We start from the raw sequence: 16,584 nt of genomic DNA on the forward strand, positions 1-16,584 counted from the left end.
TGGCCTGTCAATGCCAGTGTTTATGTGGTCCGATGTGCCTGGGCGATGCTGCCTGACATTTAAAGGCTATGACAGCGTTTATCCATTGCCGATGTTGATGATGATGTTGCTCGGCTGCTTTGCTTCTGTGCTGGTCTGGCCCCGCCCTCTGGTGGGCGTTTGCATGACAGCGTTTAGCTGGAGCCAGCCGGAAGCCTTTGATATTTTCAGTACGCCCTTCACTTGCATTGCAGTCTTTGACAGGAAAGAAATAAAATGCACCCACCTCTCGTTCGCGTTTGTATGAGTGTGTACTATGTATGGCTGATGCGAAGGAGCGCGCAATCACGGTCATTAACTAATTAAATCGCTCGTTAGTGAGTAGCACTATTTCTTGGCCTATTACACTTTAGCGTTGCAAATAATAAAATAATTACAAGTACTCACTGGCGCGACCGCAGTGCAGCTCAACTTAAATGTAAATGTGAAAGAGAAACGGGAAATACGAAAGCACGGCCACTAGTTGCTGTTATGCAGGGTAGACGTGTCTATGTGTGTGTTACAACTGCAGCCACAACACTACTACTACGAAATACATCTGTTACTGTTACTGCGCTCTGCTGTTAATCGCTCTACTTCTCCAGCTCTCATTACGTGGGAAACAGGGATGCGAAAATGTCGGCTGTCTGACCATCAAGAGAAAATATCCCCTCGGAGAGAGAGAGAGCGAACCCCCAAAATGGCGCATGTGCAAAGGAAGTTGTTTGATAACAGCACTTCCTCTGTAATGGGTCGCTGTAAATGGCAACATAAAACGAGTTCTGTTTGCGGAGTGTGTGGGTGTGCGTGTGCGTACAAATGTGAGTCCTCCATGTAGGCCGCAGGATTTTTTAATTATGATGAAGCGCATTGCAAGCATTTCGCAATTGAAGTAGATGTGGGCGAAAGACCTTTGTCATTATCATAATCATACACACACCAAAGTATGCCCCAAAAATTAATTAACATTTTCGTCAAAGAGGGTCTTTAAAAAGGAAGATTACAACCAATATAAAAATATTTAATGGGGTTTAGTTATGATATTTTAATATTTATTATATTTACTTTAAATCAAAGATTATAAACAAAATTTTATTTAACATTTCATTATAATATCTTTTATAAACATATTATTTTTTTTCTCTGTAGTTTTTTGTTTGCTGAGCACTTTTTTATATTCGGCGTGCTCTTTGTTCGGCCATAGCTTTAGATTGCTATCCGGCCGCTGTCATTTCCTTGTTTGCCTTTAAAGAAAACAGCTCCAACATCAGCCACTTTTAACTTCCTATGTCCTATGTCCTTTCTAAACCCTCTCCCGCCCGAGCCCCAGCCTTAGCTAGTGTCTGTCTGTGCCTGTCGGTGACTATTTTAAGCTCCCCACCGTTTGTCGCACACTTTCGGGGGCTTGAGCAGTGCTTGGCACCATTTATCCACCCGCCCACACACGCATTCGGCGGAAGGAGCCTACGTCACAGGCGAAGTGTTTGCCAGCCTCCCAAACACCGTAAAAAATCATACCAGTCATTAATTAATTAAATGACTAAGCTCAAGGCAGACCTATCACATAGTTAATAAGAAACTTTCGCATGATTTTTTTTAATATATGATTTACTTCTAAAGACAAGAGACAAATGGGTAGACAGAGACAGACACCAGTTTCTATGGCTGTTGTGAGACGGCTTGAAATTTTAATGAGTTCTTAAAGTGCAGATTAGCCGGAGCCGGGGGCTGCTCACCAGGCAACCTCTCAGGGAGGCGAATCAACGGGCCCACCGAACTGCCAGAAACTGGGTTGCGGCCTGGTGCTGCTTTACACTCTATTAACCCACATTCTGGCCAAAGTCGTTGCGGCCATTGGAGTAAATTAAATGGAAAATTCTCATTCATTCCCCTAGCAGCGGCTGGGGTCGGGCCGGAAAAACGGGCCATCAGCTCAATATCTCTATTTCCGCACAACGCGGCGTATGCGTAATTTTACACACAAATCATCTGCCAGGCTACAAGTTGAATATGTAAAAAGTGGTAATTAAAGCCGAACTTTGAACTCTAAAATGGCATGAAGCTATGACAACTTTTTTATTGGACTCCCAACTACGACAAACTAATTTCACAACTTTTTCCACCATTCAACTTTTTCCTTCTATTTTGAGTGTCAACTTGATTTACTTCGAGATTGATTTTCAGCAAGACTAGGAAAGTTTTGTTTAAAAAATAACAATTTTTTACATTCTTTTTTTCAAGAAAAAGTTTGTAAAAGCAGCCCAATTAACATTTCTTCCTATTTTCGTATCCAGTTCTTTAAAAACGAAAGAGTTCTTGAAAGTGCTGTTTAATTAATGAAATACTTGCACCCTCAAGCAAAGTGAGAAACAATTAAATGCTTTTAATTGCAGCAATTAAGTGTGAGGACTAAGGAATCCTATTGCCAGGACTTGTATAAATGAATAAATAGTCAGATGTAAATACTTAACCGACCTCGAAGCCTACGACAGCTGGGAAAACTTTTTAAAACAACACTGGCAACTGAAAGTTTTTAAAGTCGTGCAATTACATTTGAGATGTTGGGAAAGTTCATTATCCTTCTGATGGTTTGACCTCAATCGCAGAGCCAAGGAAAAAGCAAAACAAGAACACGAGCAAAAAACTATCTCGCCTATTTATAGCCAACTACACACACACCCTCCAGAGCACAGTCACACGAAATTTGTCGCTAAAAAAATATATATATAAATATATATATACTGTGTATATATGTAAAAAAAAAAACGTCATAGCAGTTATATGAGTTTCAAGAGGATGGTGGGGCAGTTAAGAGGGGAAATCTCATGCGGCCACTCAACCATGGTAGCAGCTTGGCTGCCTCCCAGCCCATAAAAATCAATGAATGATGGCCATATGTCAAAATTGGCCACAGTCAACGATTAATCCTGGCTGAAATAATAGGCAAAAAAAATGGATACTTTTAGGAAATACTTTAGGACTTGTACTTCCTAGTAGGAACAATTACCCCTTTAAAGGATCTTGAAATCAAACTTTAAAAAAGATTATCTAGAAACTGTATTTTTTGATAAATGGATGGATGAATACCAATTCCAATTTATAACCGAATTGAAATATACATTTTTCACCAAAACATTATGAGTTCTTTGCAGTTCTAAAGAATGAGTAAGTCCTAAAGAAACTTGGGTTCCAACATAAGCTCATAAGGTCATGATCTAATAAATATTCATAGTCCTAAAGACCTAACCAGTAAACCTAACCAATGTTCATATTTTCCTCTTTATAAATAACATTTTATTGAACATAGAGTCTTAAAACTCTAAGAACCTATATTTCACTATAGAAAGTATGTTTGTTGAATTTCATTGATATATATGTAAAATATATTTATAAATTTTGTAGTTCTTTAACAATATCGACATCTTAGCCTCCCTCATCCCAACACTAAACTCGAATCGATTGGGTTATGCTGAGAGCGTGACTTGGGATCATTGCCTTGAAAGCTAAACGCTGCGTCTCATAAATATAAACAAAGTGCGTAAGAGCCAACAACAAAAGCCAAAATTAAACGTCGAAATTCAATCAGAAGCAATTGCCATTGAACGGTGGCGAAAGGGAGTGGAACTCCGAACTCCAGAGCTACTAAGTTGGAGCTGTTACGGCTGTAGTTCACGGAGAATATTTACACCTACCCGGACCCAACTCCGGGTGTATGTTGGCGTGAAGGAGGGTGGGGAGGTAGTCAACCGCACGCCAATACCTGCCCACTCTCTGCGGAGCCCGGAGCACAACTCTCCCCTGCCTCTATCCCCTCTGGCTCCTGCTTGGAGCAGCGCCGTGCATGTGTGTGGGTTGTATGTAATAGCTGTGTTACGCACGCAGCAGCAAACAACTTTAACACTGTTGTTGCGCAGGCCGAGGCAAGTGTCAGAACCGCCCCCAGAGCCAGAAACTGGGACTTTTCGTTCATCCGCTCCGCTGCCGTAGCACTACTTACTGCTGTTGGCAGCTTTTGAATATGAATTGTTTTGGGAAATGCCAAGTTAGCCTTTTTCTCACCATATTTGACTTTTAGAGTTAAATAGTAAAGTAATTATAACTTTTAACTCTTCAAGATCATAATTCACAAAATAATAAATACTAAAGACCTTAAACCCAAAATTAGAATAAATATCTAGCTATGCAATCACATTATTCTTCGCAAAATACTAAAACATGATAAAGAGTACAAATATTGCAACTTTAATGTGATATATGATGCCCCAAAGAGTAGGCAACACTGCAGAGAGGCAGGCATGCGACACATGCCGCTACTGCCATTGCGCTGATATGGTTTTGGTGATGGTAGTGGTGCTGCTCTAGTTTCGGTGGCCATTTACATCTACTTACTTGCCTACGAGGGACTATACGGATACGGGTCTGTTTGTGTGTGTGTGGGTGAGCCAGTATTGGCGCCGTTTTTAGGCAACTGCAGTTGATTTGGTTTATTAAAGTCCTTGTCAGGGGATTTTATTTATGCACACTGTTTCTCGACAAGTAATACCAAGTAATACGACAATTTTGACCGAAATTTTCGTTTTCATTCAGGGTTTAAATTGCACTGGTATTTGTGCGATTACTCGAATTTGCATATTTTACGAATGTATGTGCATCAGCATGTGGGTGTGTTTGTATGGGATAGGAGTATGTGTGTGTGTGTGTGTGGGAGAGTATAATTTTACGTCGGCTGCTCTTTTTCCACCTCCATCGATATGCTGCTTGCTTACACTTTTACTTTTCACTGGCCAACCATTTTCTTTTTTAGCATGAGATTATTTTATTTTTCACTGGGCACTTTGCTTTTCTTTCTTGACACACGCGACAATTTCGTTTTTCTTCCATTTTTTTGTTTTTTCAGCCATCAAGGAAATGAAAATTTTCACGCAGCAGCGGTGCTGTTGGGAAAACATTTGGTGTAGAGCGAAATTTTTCGTCAGCTCGCTCGCTCGCATAACTTTTTTTTGTGTGCCACCCGGGACCAGTCCGAAAAAATTTTGTTTTGTTATGCCATTTTTATTTTAGGATTTGGTTTACTTTTATCACGACGGACTCATAGATTTTCGAAATATTATCCTTAAGTCGTTTTTTTCGGGGGGACATAACGGGATGCGAACCTTTTTTGCTGCTTCTGCTTCTGCTTCTTGCTCGCTGCTTTTTCAGGTCGCCTGTTTTCCTCTTCCACGTTTGCGCTGGGGAATTCACATAAATGCATAGAGTTTACACTACGACTACGAGTTGTACATAATTTCCGCGATTAAACATGCTACTATTAGCGCAATCTAACGATAGAAAAAAAACTCCGTATATATTTGCACATTTAATTTAGTTTGGTAGAGCAGTTGGGTTCCAGTGCGAAAACCGAAAAGTGGGTCATCTCGGTCGCGCTGCTCGGCTGGTTTGTACTCTGATTTCTGCCCAACCTGCCCAGAGTGGCCCAGTGTGTGCGATGGAATCGATTTTTCTGCCAAATGACACTGAAAAACGGGCAATTTTCTCCACAGGCGCTCAATTTGGGGTTGAAAATGTTATCGTGCTCCCACACGTTCGGCCGCTGTTGTTGCCTCCACTGTTAACTAACAGTAGCTGTTATGGGCTCATAAGCCCATGTTGAAATGAAATGAAAGTATTTGTTGTTTTTGGAATATAAATACATTTATTTGTCGTTTTTTTTTCGCTATGACTACAGTATGAGTTTGTTTTCTGTTTTTACTTTTATTTTTAGGTTCTTTTTTTGTTTCTTTATTTTTCATGTAACATTTTTTAAATAAAATAATTTCTTTCCTCTTCGTGTTGATAGTGCTTTCGGCTACTTATGTCTTTCGCATTTTGAAATCGAACATATTATTAAGTAAATGATTATTATGTTTCGGTTCACAATTTCAAACTCTAACAATTAAAAACAGTTAAAAATCCAAGTGTCCTTCGATTCCTCCGCCACTATTTTTGTTACATACAATACATATCATCCTGTGTCTCGTTTTGTTTCACTAATTTTAAATTTATTCGTAGACGCTTTCTCCTAAACACAAAAACAAACAAACTGATATTGTTGTGTTAACAGAAAAAGAATGAATTATTTACAATAAATTGTAAACTCAAAATGATACTCGTACACTTCACATCTATCTCATCGTATTAATAAATAGTTGCTCATTAATTAATTACAATGCCTAGGTTTTGTTGAATTTAGTGTCCGATTATTATTATTATAGTTACTATTATACGTAAATGATTTTCAATGGGCCTATTTATTTAATTACAACAGATTTGCATTTACTTTTCAAACATTTTAACTTGGCTTGTTGCATCAGGCGATTTGGGTATTTAAGTGTGTTCGGTCTTGGTTTATTTGAATTGTTTGTGGTTAAATGGTTATTTAGAAATAAAATTAAAATGCCACTAAAAATTTCCATAATTAAAGGGTTTAATTCTCTACTCGCATTTACTCTTAACTGTCAGCATTATTTGATTCGTTTGCCGTATTAGAAAAAGTGCACTTATGAATACTGCATTCGGTCTGAAAATAGATCAAAGAAAGTACAAACGATTAGTTAGGTGATTACCCACTACAATCAGATTAAATTATTTACTAAATTGAAAATCGATTAGATTGAAAGGTCACGTCTAATGACAACAGAGTCAAAGGTCGCAACTATCAGCGCCTAATCGTCCAATTTGGTTTCCATTTAAATTTTAAAGTAGGCAAACCCCGCCACCCATAGCAAAAAAATCTCCGCCGCAATGTGATAAACCGAACAACAAACACCCGGAATGCCAATGCGGTGACATCATGCGAGCGGTTGGCCCGAAACGATAAGAAACCAGATATGAGCCGATTAAAGAAACCGGCTATCATGCCGTGGCCGCGTATCGTATGATAAGGCCAATGTAAATACATTGGAGGGGGGAGCTTCATGTTCTACTTACTGTCCTTCTTTGAAGTACTCCTTCAGCGTTGTGCTGAACTTCTTGGAATATTTGACAAACTCCTTTTTGCGCTGCTCCACGGCCTGCTTGCCCGTGACGCCCGGTATAAACGAGCCGATCTCGTTGACCACATCGAGCAGTTTCTTTATGGCGCTGGCGATTTCTCTGTAAAAAAATGGAGATTACATTTACAAATTATAATATAAGCAGATATAAAACAACTGCTTACTTAATAGTCTCCAGGAAGGTCTTCCTGTCGTTTATTTCGTCGGGTATGCGGCTGAGGATCACCTTGAGAGCCACCGACTTGCGGTTTAGCTCCTGGAACGGCTCCTCGGTCCGCGTCAATCGGTATTCATTGACTGCGTAGAAAATGGATATAACTATTTGTGTCACAAGGAATTGAATCAATGACCACTTACGGTCTGCCTCTGTAATGTTGCCCTGTAATCGGAGCACGGCCTCGTTTAGGTTTACGTGTAGGTCCGCCTTTCGGACGATCGTGGCCACTAGATCGTAGCAGAAGCCCGGGTTATTTTGCTCCGACTTGAGAATGGCCGAGCGCAGTGACTGGGCAGCGCCAACGTCGCGTCGCTCGAGCTGCAATGGAAAATTACAAGATACAACCACATTTACATTGGTACTAGCGTTTACGCAACAGCCAAAGTCAGAGCCGCGACCGCTGCCACGAATCTTGCGGAGATGGCTTACTTACCTGTGAGAAAATAGGCCGCAGTATAACGGGCAGAACGAGAGACGAGGTTGGCTCGCCCATGGTCATTTCTATGTAACTCCAAGTACGCTCGGTCTAGGCTGCAACGTTTCTGTCCCTGCTGCTGCTGCGTTCTTCGCGTTATTTGGCCTGGCGCATGCTGCACTTCAGGAACTGCATCCGCATCTGATTCTGTTTTTACTTCCGATCGACGCTACGACGCACTCTCCTCTCTCCTGGGCAAATCAAATTATAAAATTAACAAAAATTGTTCACAACAAAATGACACAGTGTTGCCAGCAATGCAACTGAGGGGAGTATCTGTGCCGTGACTATCGATAGCACTTTTCTGGCGATGGCCTAGCCAAAACAGCTGATTGTTAGTGCCGCTAGGGCCATCGCTAGCACAGAAGAATATTTTTGTTTACCATCGGGATTCTTACTGATAAGAGCGATGTCGTGCCAAGATATTAAGCTGGAAGTTTGCGTTGACTCTATTAGGAGCGCCTTTGCGGCCGAAGATGGTGGTGCTGCCAGGATAGAGCTGTGCTCCGCCCTGGGAGAAGGTGGCCTGACTCCCAGCGTTGGCACTCTCAAGGTTCTTAAGGATTCGTTTACTCTGCCTATTTTCTGCATGCTGCGGCCCCGGAGAGGAACAGACTTTGTCTATGACGATAAAGAGCTAAGTGCCGTGCTGACGGACATGGATCTTCTGAGAGCGAACGGTGCTGATGGCTTCGTCTTTGGATCACTAAACCCTGATCGATCCATCAATGTGGACCACTGCCGGCAGGTAATGCTGCACTCGGATGGCTTACCCGTGACATTTCATCGAGCCTTCGACCTCACAGACCAGAAATTTATGCACGAGAACGTTCAGCTGCTCAAGGAGCTCGGTTTCAAGCGAATACTGAGCAGCGGGTTTCGTCCTTCGGCCGCCGCGGGGGCTGATTTCCTAGCGCAGATGATTGCCAAGCATCACCGCGAAATAATTATCATGCCCGGAGCCGGCATCAAGGTGCCGAATCTCGAAGAAATTCTCACAACTACGCGGTGCCGCGAGTTCCACGCCTCAGCCATGGACACAGCCAGCGAGGACTATGTAGCGCCCACAACCACTCGAATGGAGTGTGACGTGACGATGGGAAAGCAGGATATTGATCCATACTACGGAACCAATCCGAACGTAGTGCGGAAAATGGTGACCATAGCTAGTGCCATGAGCTGCTGATTGTTTAAGAATTTAATTAGTTACCTGATCTGTTTTTTCATTCCCGACCATGTACCTTTATGTAAATTAAAATTGTGACGACTGTCCCGTAGCTAAGTAGTCTTACCGAAAAAATTCTAAAAGTTAATATAAAACCTACAAAAAAATTTTGATCTCATTTTCACCGAATCAGCATGAGTGCAGATACAATAGAACCCTCTTCGCCTGAGATGAGTCCATTTCTAAAGCAGTTGGAAAACGTGGAGAACGTGTTGCACAGAATGGAAAACTATACTCGAAGGCTCAACCATCAAATCAACGACCTCAAATGTGTGACCGAGTCCAACCGACAAGTTATCGCCAGGTTGCAGAGTAATGGAAAGAGTATGAAGTCCCTCCTAGATGATGAGCAGGAACATTTAAAGACCCAAGCCAGCCAGCTGGTAGTGGTTAAATCTATGCACTCTGGAATGTCGCTGGACATGCTGGAGCTTGAGAAAGACCTTAGCTCGATGGGACTCGATTTACAACAGGCGTGCAACCATCCAAAGAAGGAAAAGAGCAATCATTTGTGTGAATCTTGTAAGGTGACCAACATCAGCAAGATCAGTTGGACGCAATGCAAGCCCACAACAGATGAAAGTGTGACGGAAAAGGTTGAGAACCCCCACCACCTGGTGGAGATGCACAGGGAAACTGTAGAACTTTTGAATTCCCTCAAAAGAGATTTGGATAAGAAAAATGCTTGTCAGGATTACGAAAGAAAAAGAACCATTTCCAATTTAAATCGCCAACAAAAACTTATACAAAGAGGTCAATATTTTTAAGAAATATATGTACTATATTCTAATCTGTCTTCGATTTACCTTTAATTTCAGTTCAATGTATTGTAAAGACTGTTGATAATCTGAATTTAGAAACAACTTCTGTTATGGAAGTCAAGACGATTTGCAGACGAGTAATGAGTGCCCTTGTAAAACGACAGAAGGTTTATCAACTATCCCCTGAAGCTTCAAGAATTGGGTGGTCGAGTAATACAAGCATTAGCGACATGAAAGTTACAAGATCAAGATACTCTTTCCACAAAAACCCGTATCTGTAAACTGTAAAGTCTATAAATAAAATGTTGTATTTGTAAATAAATGAATATAAGTTTGTATTAATTTTTAAATTCTATACTTTAACAATTCTTTATTGTTAATTAATTTTCAAAAATATATTGTACTTCCCCCTTAACAAAAAAGTTATCGGTTATCGATAAAAGTCCAACAGATGTAGCATACATTCTGGAGCCTAGTGCGCAGGTTTCTTTGAAAAATTGATTCATTCAATTTGTTTGGCCAGCATGAAATCCTTAAAACCGCACGAATTGTAGAAAAGTTTCAAATAATCCATATATTTTGTATATACTGTCAATGTCAACGACTGAAGCTTTGAAATCGGAAATCGAATGGAGACATTTACGATGGATTTGGAGGACGTGGCCAGTAGCCACGGGTTTGGACAGCATATGGCCTCGTACAACGTAGAAGTGAGTTACTCCTTCACCCACCATCGCATAATTCATAATGTGCTCTTGCAGACTTCGGCCGTGCATCGCAAGCTCCAGAGTAAGGTCGAGGCTCTGAGAATCCTGCGCCAGGAACTCGAGCAGTTCCGTGTGGAACGGGATCAGTACAAGCTCGTGGCCGAGACCCTGCAGCTGCGCTACTCTGCTCTTAAGAGTAACAGTGAGCTTATGGCCGTGGGCGGGTGCGGAGCCCTCAGCGAGAACTCCAGTCTGGCCGCCCTTCTCCACGAAACCCGAGAGCAGAACCTGAAGCTCAGCACCGAGGTTGAGGCTCTCAGGCAACGACTCAATGAACTCCAAGGGGACATGGAACTGCTGCGCGAAACGGAAGCTACCAACAAGACGCGGGTGCAAGCCATGGCCACCGAGAACGCCGCTCGCAACAAGGAGGAGGTTCAGTGGCGCCGCGAAAGAGCCAACTTTATCTGCCACCTGGAGGGACTTAAGAAGCGAAACGCCCAGCTGGCCTTCGACTTGAAAGCTGTCATCGATGAGAAGGAGGAGCTGATCACGGAAAGGGATGCGTACAAGTGCAAGGCGCATAGGCTGAACCATGAACTATTTGTGGCTCTCAGAGCTAAAAAAACACATCCAAGAGTGAGTTTTTATCTAATAAGATTTATTTTTAAAGCTCTTCATCAATGAAAGAATCTTTACAGCTCCTTGACATCGATAGCGTTTTGCTGGAGAACAAGTACCTGCACGAACGAGTGAAGATCCAAGAAAGTGAACTGGAGCTAAGCAAGCAAAGCATTACCAAGTACAAGGTATGCTCCATCCCTAAAAATCTCCAAGAATCATTTATTTAAAGCCATTATTTCAGACCATGTTAGATGCGAAACGCAAAAAGGGGATTGTTAAGCTTGGCGGGGGCAGCACAAACGAAGAAACTATACTGAGCCCCAGGCAAGGTAAGTTGATCTAAAAATGATTATTTAATTAATATAATTTTATATGTTTCTCCCCCTTAGTAAAATCTATCCTGGAGAGTGGTATTGACTTGCCGCAGAAAACTGAAACCATACATGATCTAAAATCCCTTTGTCTGGCTCTACTAGACAATCTCAATGACAAGAACTTGGCTCTGTCGCACCAGAAGAAGACCAACAAGTAAAGTATTCGGTTAAAAATCTTCAATTTCTTTACTAAGAGATCTCCATTAGAATTCTGGCTGGCAAGATGACAGAGCTGGAGCAGCGGTGGCAGCAGTTGCTTTCCGGAAACGAGGATAATGACGATGTCGTTGAAGCGGAAGAGGATGAGGATTATGGCTACGCTCCTTCTCAGCTGCTTCTCAATGGCTATTGCGCCGCCATGGTTGATGATGAAGCCGATGCCATCAGCAGCCCTCCGTCCATTGGTGCAGAGAATGCAGTTGGCGGCACTTTGACTCCTGAATCCGCCGACCCTGCGAAGCACAAGCTGCACTCCGACGATGGTATGTCATCACTATCAACGGAGTCCGTGGATTCATCTGTTTATGGAGCCGATGTGCGACCAAGCTTCTTTCAAAAGTCTTCGTCTGCAACTACGGATTCGGGGAACGGAGGCTTTGGCAGTCGCTGCAATGGAACTCCACGCATCTCCAGCGCCGTGGCCCGAGAACGGATGGAAGACTTGAAGGATCTGCCACCACACCTAGCCAACCTGGTGCAAAAGGCCCTACACGAGCTTGACATGCGAGACTACGAAGCCATGGTGGCGATAAGGGCGGAGAATATTGCCTCCCTACCTTTAGGACAAAACTAGTTCAATTCAGGACTCTTAATGGAACAGATGGAACCATATCGCCGTGTTGATAAAATGATAACCTGTATATTCCCACAACAGCGTACAATAAATAACTATGTGTGAGAAATTAAGGATATTTTTTTTCAGCTGGGATGCACTAAGGATCTGATAATTATTTTATTTATTTGTTTTCCATTTTATTTTCTTAAAAAATCGGAATTTCATTTGTATCCAATTCTTCATCAATTTTTAAAAATTTGACCTGTTTAAAAAATTAGATTATATATACATTATATTTAGCATTTTATTTTATTATATATTTATATATATACATTTTATTTAGCTTATATATACATTTTATTTTTAACTTTAAATTTTTCTGTTAGTTAATGGATAAGGTTTTTCACAAAGGTAGGATAGCTTTTCTGATAAATATGTTATTCCTTAGAATCTTAAAGAGTTCAAAATATTTTAATTTTATATACATTTTTACTATATTATTTCTTTTAATAGATATTTATTTGAAAAGAGATTCAAAATAAACAATCAGTTATATATTTAATTCTAAACACTGCTTAAACACTGTTTTTTGGGGCTTTACAACACTGTGAGTTCCCGAAAAAAAGGCTGTCTGGTATACATTTCTGATAAGAATGCAATAAACAATTGGCTCCTTACAACTGGCCTAAATCAAGGCGGTTCCACCTCGAAAACGAAATCAAAAATTATAAATTAAAATATTCAAATAAGTCTCGAATGGAAATCGCCATGTAGAGTCTAGCCGGTGCCACCCAGTCTGAGAATGGAGCAAAAATCAAAAGCCACTGTTAAGCGGGGAAAACAAAGCCGCTTGTAAGTCTGGAAGAGATTAGAGATTAACTCTCAACGGTCCCCCATCATGTCCAACGACGTGCAAGTGGCCAGAGTGGCAAAAATAGCCACAGATGTGCCGCGACGCAGTGGCAAACGGGACTCCTGCGGCTTTCAAGGGAAACATTCTGGCAGCGCGTCTGGAGAGGATTTCGAATATGTATTTGGGAGTATTTCGCCTCGGGGAGGTCCGGCCAACAGGCATCTGGTGGGATCCTATAATCTAGACTCCCCGGAGGTATCCAATCGCGACACAACTGCCACCGAAAGCGACAACAACATATCCAGCTGCTCCACACTGGACATTGTCAACAAAGTGAGTGATACCTGCACTGAAAGAAAATAGTCTCCAAAGACATTCGGTTTTATTTGTATTTTAATTCCTATCCTATCCCTCCTTTTGTCTGTAAAACCATCTAAGTTTGATTTCGTTTCAATTAATGTAAAACAATCGTACATTTTTTTAAAGTGTATATATTTTGGGGGCCATCGAGCGGGAAGGTGGTGCCCAGTGCGCAGATGCGTGTTGAAGGCCGAGGGCCAAGGGTCAAGCTGCAGCGGCGGAGAGCAGTTGCAATGCGCGCGGATGACGACGTAATCGCCAGTCAAAATTTTCCACTGGGCCATGATTGCGGAGCAACTGCTTCCGCGCAGCCTAAGCTGCCTCTGCTGCAGCGATACTCCGGCGGTCCCCAGTGGGGACAAGCGGCGCAGCTGGGAATATACCCTGATGGCCCAGCCATTGGCACGGAGACCCATAAATGTGACAAGACAATATTAGATCCTTGTATGTACTAATTCCATCTTTACTTCCACCTACAGGTTGAGCAGTTGTCGGTCCAGCAGTTGGAAAACAGGGTGCGAGAGCTAACGCAGCGCCTGCAGCAGGCGGAGCGCCAGCTATCCGAGAGCAATGCGGAACGGGAGATGTGCCACAAGCGGCTGGAGGTGGTGAGTCAGGCGCATGAGTGCCGCATCACCGAGATGCACTGCGTCATAGCGGAGCTGAGCAAAAAATTGCGAAGCAAGCAGGATCACATCATTGTGGAGGAGCAGGAACCGGATGGCAGTGGTAGGTCTTCAAGGCTCTAAACTTGTAGGAATCTTATTAAATCTTTGATCTTTTTTCAGAATTAAGTTTTCAGGAAGGTTCTATTTACAACTCGGAACTGAATCTGACCAATCCCGATGCCGAGTGCCAGACAGAACCACTCGAGGATCTGGAAGGCGCCTGCAGTGCTGCCAGCCTAGATAACATCATCCCAAAGCCCCAAGAAATGAGCCATAAGGGCCAGGTGGAGGCGTTGCAGGAGGAGGTGCTACATTTAAGGGGCCAGATTGCACTTCTTCAATCAGAGATTGCCACAAAGGACAACGCTGTGGTGGAGGAACAAACAAAAGTGTCCTTTTTTGGCTGCGAATCGGAGGTAAACGATGGTGGACATCGACTCAACGATCTAAATGGTAATAGCATTAGTATCGTTTGGAATAAGTTTAAAAGTCATGCCGTATATGTGTTCCAGCTTGTGTCTCCATGACGAGCCCCCAGAAACGAGTGCCTGCTGTGCCCAAAATGGCCGAAAGAGTGAAGTTGCGGTGTGCCAGCAAAAACGAAAGCAGCGAGGATCGCCCCGACAATGAGGTTGGACTTTACACCCTGGAGTTATTCAAGAAAACTTATATATCCCATTCTACAGCACATTAATCTCGTGGAGCACTTGGTGGGCGAATTAAAAGAGCAGAACATGTTCATGGAAAGCTTCATAGAACCGTTGTACTTGAGCAAGGAATTGGAGCGATTGCAGCGGCGCGTAGACCACTTGGAAATGCGGAACACCATGCTGGCCTTGACGCTGGACGAATGCAAGGAGCACACGGATCATTTGTATCTCCTATGTGGAAAGTACGAGTCCAACGCAGTGGCTTTGCAGGTTGCTCTAAACTGCAGCGATCGCGCCATAGAAGCCTATGATGTGATGCTTGCTCTGCTGGAAAGCAAGTGAGTCTAGTCATGAATAAGTCTTTCCGATTATCTAATTTACTTCAATACTTCTTTAAGGCTGGCCCTTTTTAGCGAGAAATCGGCTGCGGCAGAGGAAAGTCGGCGTTCTGTAGAAGCGGTAGCCAGACATCTTTTATCCCGCCTGGACAGGGAGAAGAACATTTGCGAGAACAGCCTTGGACCCTGGCAACACAACATCAATCTATCTGGTGAGGAGGTTACAAAGGGCCTTCGCCCATGGTGTTCCGACGACGACAATCGACTGCGCTACCATGTCTCAAAGCTAAAAGGACGTCGCTCCAGTGTCCAGCACACAGTTGTTAGCCTAGAGTCACCCTTCAGCGATGTTTATGAGAAGAAGCGTTTGGCACTGGAGAAGGAGCACGAATTGCGGGATGGAAACAAGAAGTCTCCAATCGATTTGGAAACGGCCGTTATCATGCAGGAGTTGCTCGAGATGCGGGATGAAAACTTGCAACTCAAAAGTAAGATGGATGAGTCGGAGCAAGAGCGACAGAATGCCAACGAAAGGGTGGCCATCCTTCATGATGCACTGAAGCAACTGCAAGCAAGCAACAGGGTATCTTACTCAGAGGCGGAGCACGCCGCTCTAACGGAGCAGCAATTGGTGGAGGCCTTAACTCGGGAATCGGAGCTAAAAAGTCGCATCCAGGTTTTGCTGGCCAATGTCACGGCATCCCAGAAGGCATCCGACGAGAAATACGAGCAACTGCATCAAAACGTTCAAGAGTTACAGAAGTCGAACCAGTAAGTCATCCTTAAAATGCTTAAGCATACTCTGACTGATATTTTATAATCCTCTCTAGCAACTTGGGAAAAATGCTGGAGCATAGTAAGCACAAGTACCAAATGCGTGTTAAAAAGCTAGAGCAGAAGATTATCGATTTGCGAATGGAGCATGACCAACGTCTCAAACATGTTCCTGAAACGACACTGTAGGCTATGGAAGATCGGATCGGATCATTGCTGTGAAGGGAGCAGCTGGAAGTGGTGCGGGCGCGCTTGTCACATATCCCGCAAGAGTATTTCCCTTCTAGATCATATCGCTTTATATTTCCCTATGCTATGCCCACCGGAATTGGAGGCACCTGACCAGCACCCAGCTTCACTTTTGGATTCGATGCGAGAAAAAAAGACGACAGTATCACGAATGTGCCATGCAACTAACTTGCAGTCGGATGGGGCCTTGCCCCACGAATCGGCCTGCACCAACTACATATACATATAAATATACATATTTGAGGTGCCATGAGCATGGCTCCAATCTATCAGGATGTTCGTGGAATTGGATCACAAGTCCTTAACCAGACGCCTCAAGCAATTACATATACATACGTACATACGACTAGGCAAACTAAGAAGTTACTCACGACGCATACACGGGAATCCTATATTTATATAATGTATTCGCATTTTGCTTGTTATATGAATTCAATACGTATTTAAAATTGTACAAATATATAACATGACTATGAAATAAACAT

The 16,584-nt window shown here is 42.7% G+C and overlaps 5 protein-coding genes across 17 annotated transcripts in view; 3 read left to right on the forward strand and 2 right to left on the reverse strand.

The window, feature by feature from the left end:
- The window catches only part of Rbp (RIM-binding protein), a 28,725-nt gene extending 23,183 nt beyond the window's left edge, over positions 1–5,542 (reverse strand). For 12 of the 13 annotated variants that reach the window (XM_017246460.3, XM_017246458.3, XM_017246463.3 and 9 more), the window contains exon 1: positions 5,172–5,542. In XM_017246460.3, the coding sequence (XP_017101949.2) occupies positions 5,172–5,269 (98 nt within the window). In that variant the 5' untranslated portion in view covers positions 5,270–5,542. Of the gene's footprint in view, positions 1–426; positions 441–5,171 lie in introns of those variants that run through there. The other variant, XM_017246462.3, reaches the window with a different exon arrangement.
- Positions 5,543–5,683: 141 nt separating this feature from the next.
- On the reverse strand, positions 5,684–7,999 carry Ccm3 (programmed cell death protein 10 Ccm3). The gene is made up of 5 exons (XM_017246773.3): positions 7,700–7,999; positions 7,407–7,584; positions 7,214–7,346; positions 6,985–7,149; positions 5,684–6,574 (listed from the first exon to the last, which is right to left on the reverse strand). The coding sequence occupies exons 1-5, from the start codon at positions 7,763–7,765 to the stop codon at positions 6,490–6,492; spliced, it is 627 nt and encodes a 208-aa protein (XP_017102262.1). The 5' UTR covers positions 7,766–7,999; the 3' UTR covers positions 5,684–6,489.
- Positions 8,000–8,098: 99 nt separating this feature from the next.
- Positions 8,099–10,037, forward strand: LOC108128906 (copper homeostasis protein cutC homolog). The gene is made up of 2 exons (XM_070281946.1): positions 8,099–9,719; positions 9,785–10,037. The coding sequence occupies exon 1, from the start codon at positions 8,151–8,153 to the stop codon at positions 8,925–8,927; it is 777 nt and encodes a 258-aa protein (XP_070138047.1). The 5' UTR covers positions 8,099–8,150; the 3' UTR covers positions 8,928–9,719; positions 9,785–10,037.
- Positions 10,038–10,199: 162 nt separating this feature from the next.
- Positions 10,200–12,334, forward strand: LOC108128572 (coiled-coil domain-containing protein 149). Its single transcript, XM_017246248.3, has 6 exons — positions 10,200–10,437; positions 10,489–11,073; positions 11,136–11,243; positions 11,300–11,387; positions 11,448–11,586; positions 11,640–12,334. Exons 1-6 carry the CDS (start codon positions 10,357–10,359, stop codon positions 12,223–12,225), a joined length of 1,587 nt encoding a protein of 528 aa, XP_017101737.2. The 5' UTR covers positions 10,200–10,356; the 3' UTR covers positions 12,226–12,334.
- Positions 12,335–12,817: 483 nt separating this feature from the next.
- LOC108128876 (colorectal mutant cancer protein) lies at positions 12,818–16,564 on the forward strand. The gene is made up of 7 exons (XM_017246726.3): positions 12,818–13,393; positions 13,900–14,149; positions 14,209–14,541; positions 14,601–14,719; positions 14,775–15,076; positions 15,137–15,847; positions 15,907–16,564. Exons 1-7 carry the CDS (start codon positions 13,106–13,108, stop codon positions 16,037–16,039), a joined length of 2,136 nt encoding a protein of 711 aa, XP_017102215.2. The 5' UTR covers positions 12,818–13,105; the 3' UTR covers positions 16,040–16,564.
- Positions 16,565–16,584: the final 20 nt, after the last annotated feature.

The sequence above is a fragment of the Drosophila bipectinata genome, chromosome 3R (genome assembly GCF_030179905.1).
Source record: "Drosophila bipectinata strain 14024-0381.07 chromosome 3R, DbipHiC1v2, whole genome shotgun sequence".
NCBI lineage: Eukaryota > Metazoa > Arthropoda > Insecta > Diptera > Drosophilidae > Drosophila > Drosophila bipectinata.

Excerpts from the sequence above, each read along its gene's own strand:
- Ccm3 (XM_017246773.3), bottom strand. The coding sequence starts at position 7,765 with ATGACCATGGGCGAGCCAACCTCGTCTCTCGTTCTGCCCGTTATACTG. Across the intron at positions 7,585-7,699 it reads TGCGGCCTATTTTCTCACAG|CTCGAGCGACGCGACGTTGG; the intron begins GTAAGTAAGCCA and ends TTTCCATTGCAG. Across the intron at positions 7,150-7,213 it reads ACCTTCCTGGAGACTATTAA|AGAAATCGCCAGCGCCATAA; the intron begins GTAAGCAGTTGT and ends ATTTTTTTACAG.
- LOC108128572 (XM_017246248.3), top strand. The coding sequence starts at position 10,357 with ATGGAGACATTTACGATGGATTTGGAGGACGTGGCCAGTAGCCACGGG. Across the intron at positions 10,438-10,488 it reads TGGCCTCGTACAACGTAGAA|ACTTCGGCCGTGCATCGCAA; the intron begins GTGAGTTACTCC and ends GTGCTCTTGCAG. Across the intron at positions 11,074-11,135 it reads CTAAAAAAACACATCCAAGA|CTCCTTGACATCGATAGCGT; the intron begins GTGAGTTTTTAT and ends GAATCTTTACAG.
- LOC108128876 (XM_017246726.3), top strand. The coding sequence starts at position 13,106 with ATGTCCAACGACGTGCAAGTGGCCAGAGTGGCAAAAATAGCCACAGAT. Across the intron at positions 14,150-14,208 it reads GCAGGAACCGGATGGCAGTG|AATTAAGTTTTCAGGAAGGT; the intron begins GTAGGTCTTCAA and ends ATCTTTTTTCAG. Across the intron at positions 14,720-14,774 it reads AGGATCGCCCCGACAATGAG|CACATTAATCTCGTGGAGCA; the intron begins GTTGGACTTTAC and ends CCCATTCTACAG.
- LOC108128906 (XM_070281946.1), top strand. The coding sequence starts at position 8,151 with ATGTCGTGCCAAGATATTAAGCTGGAAGTTTGCGTTGACTCTATTAGG.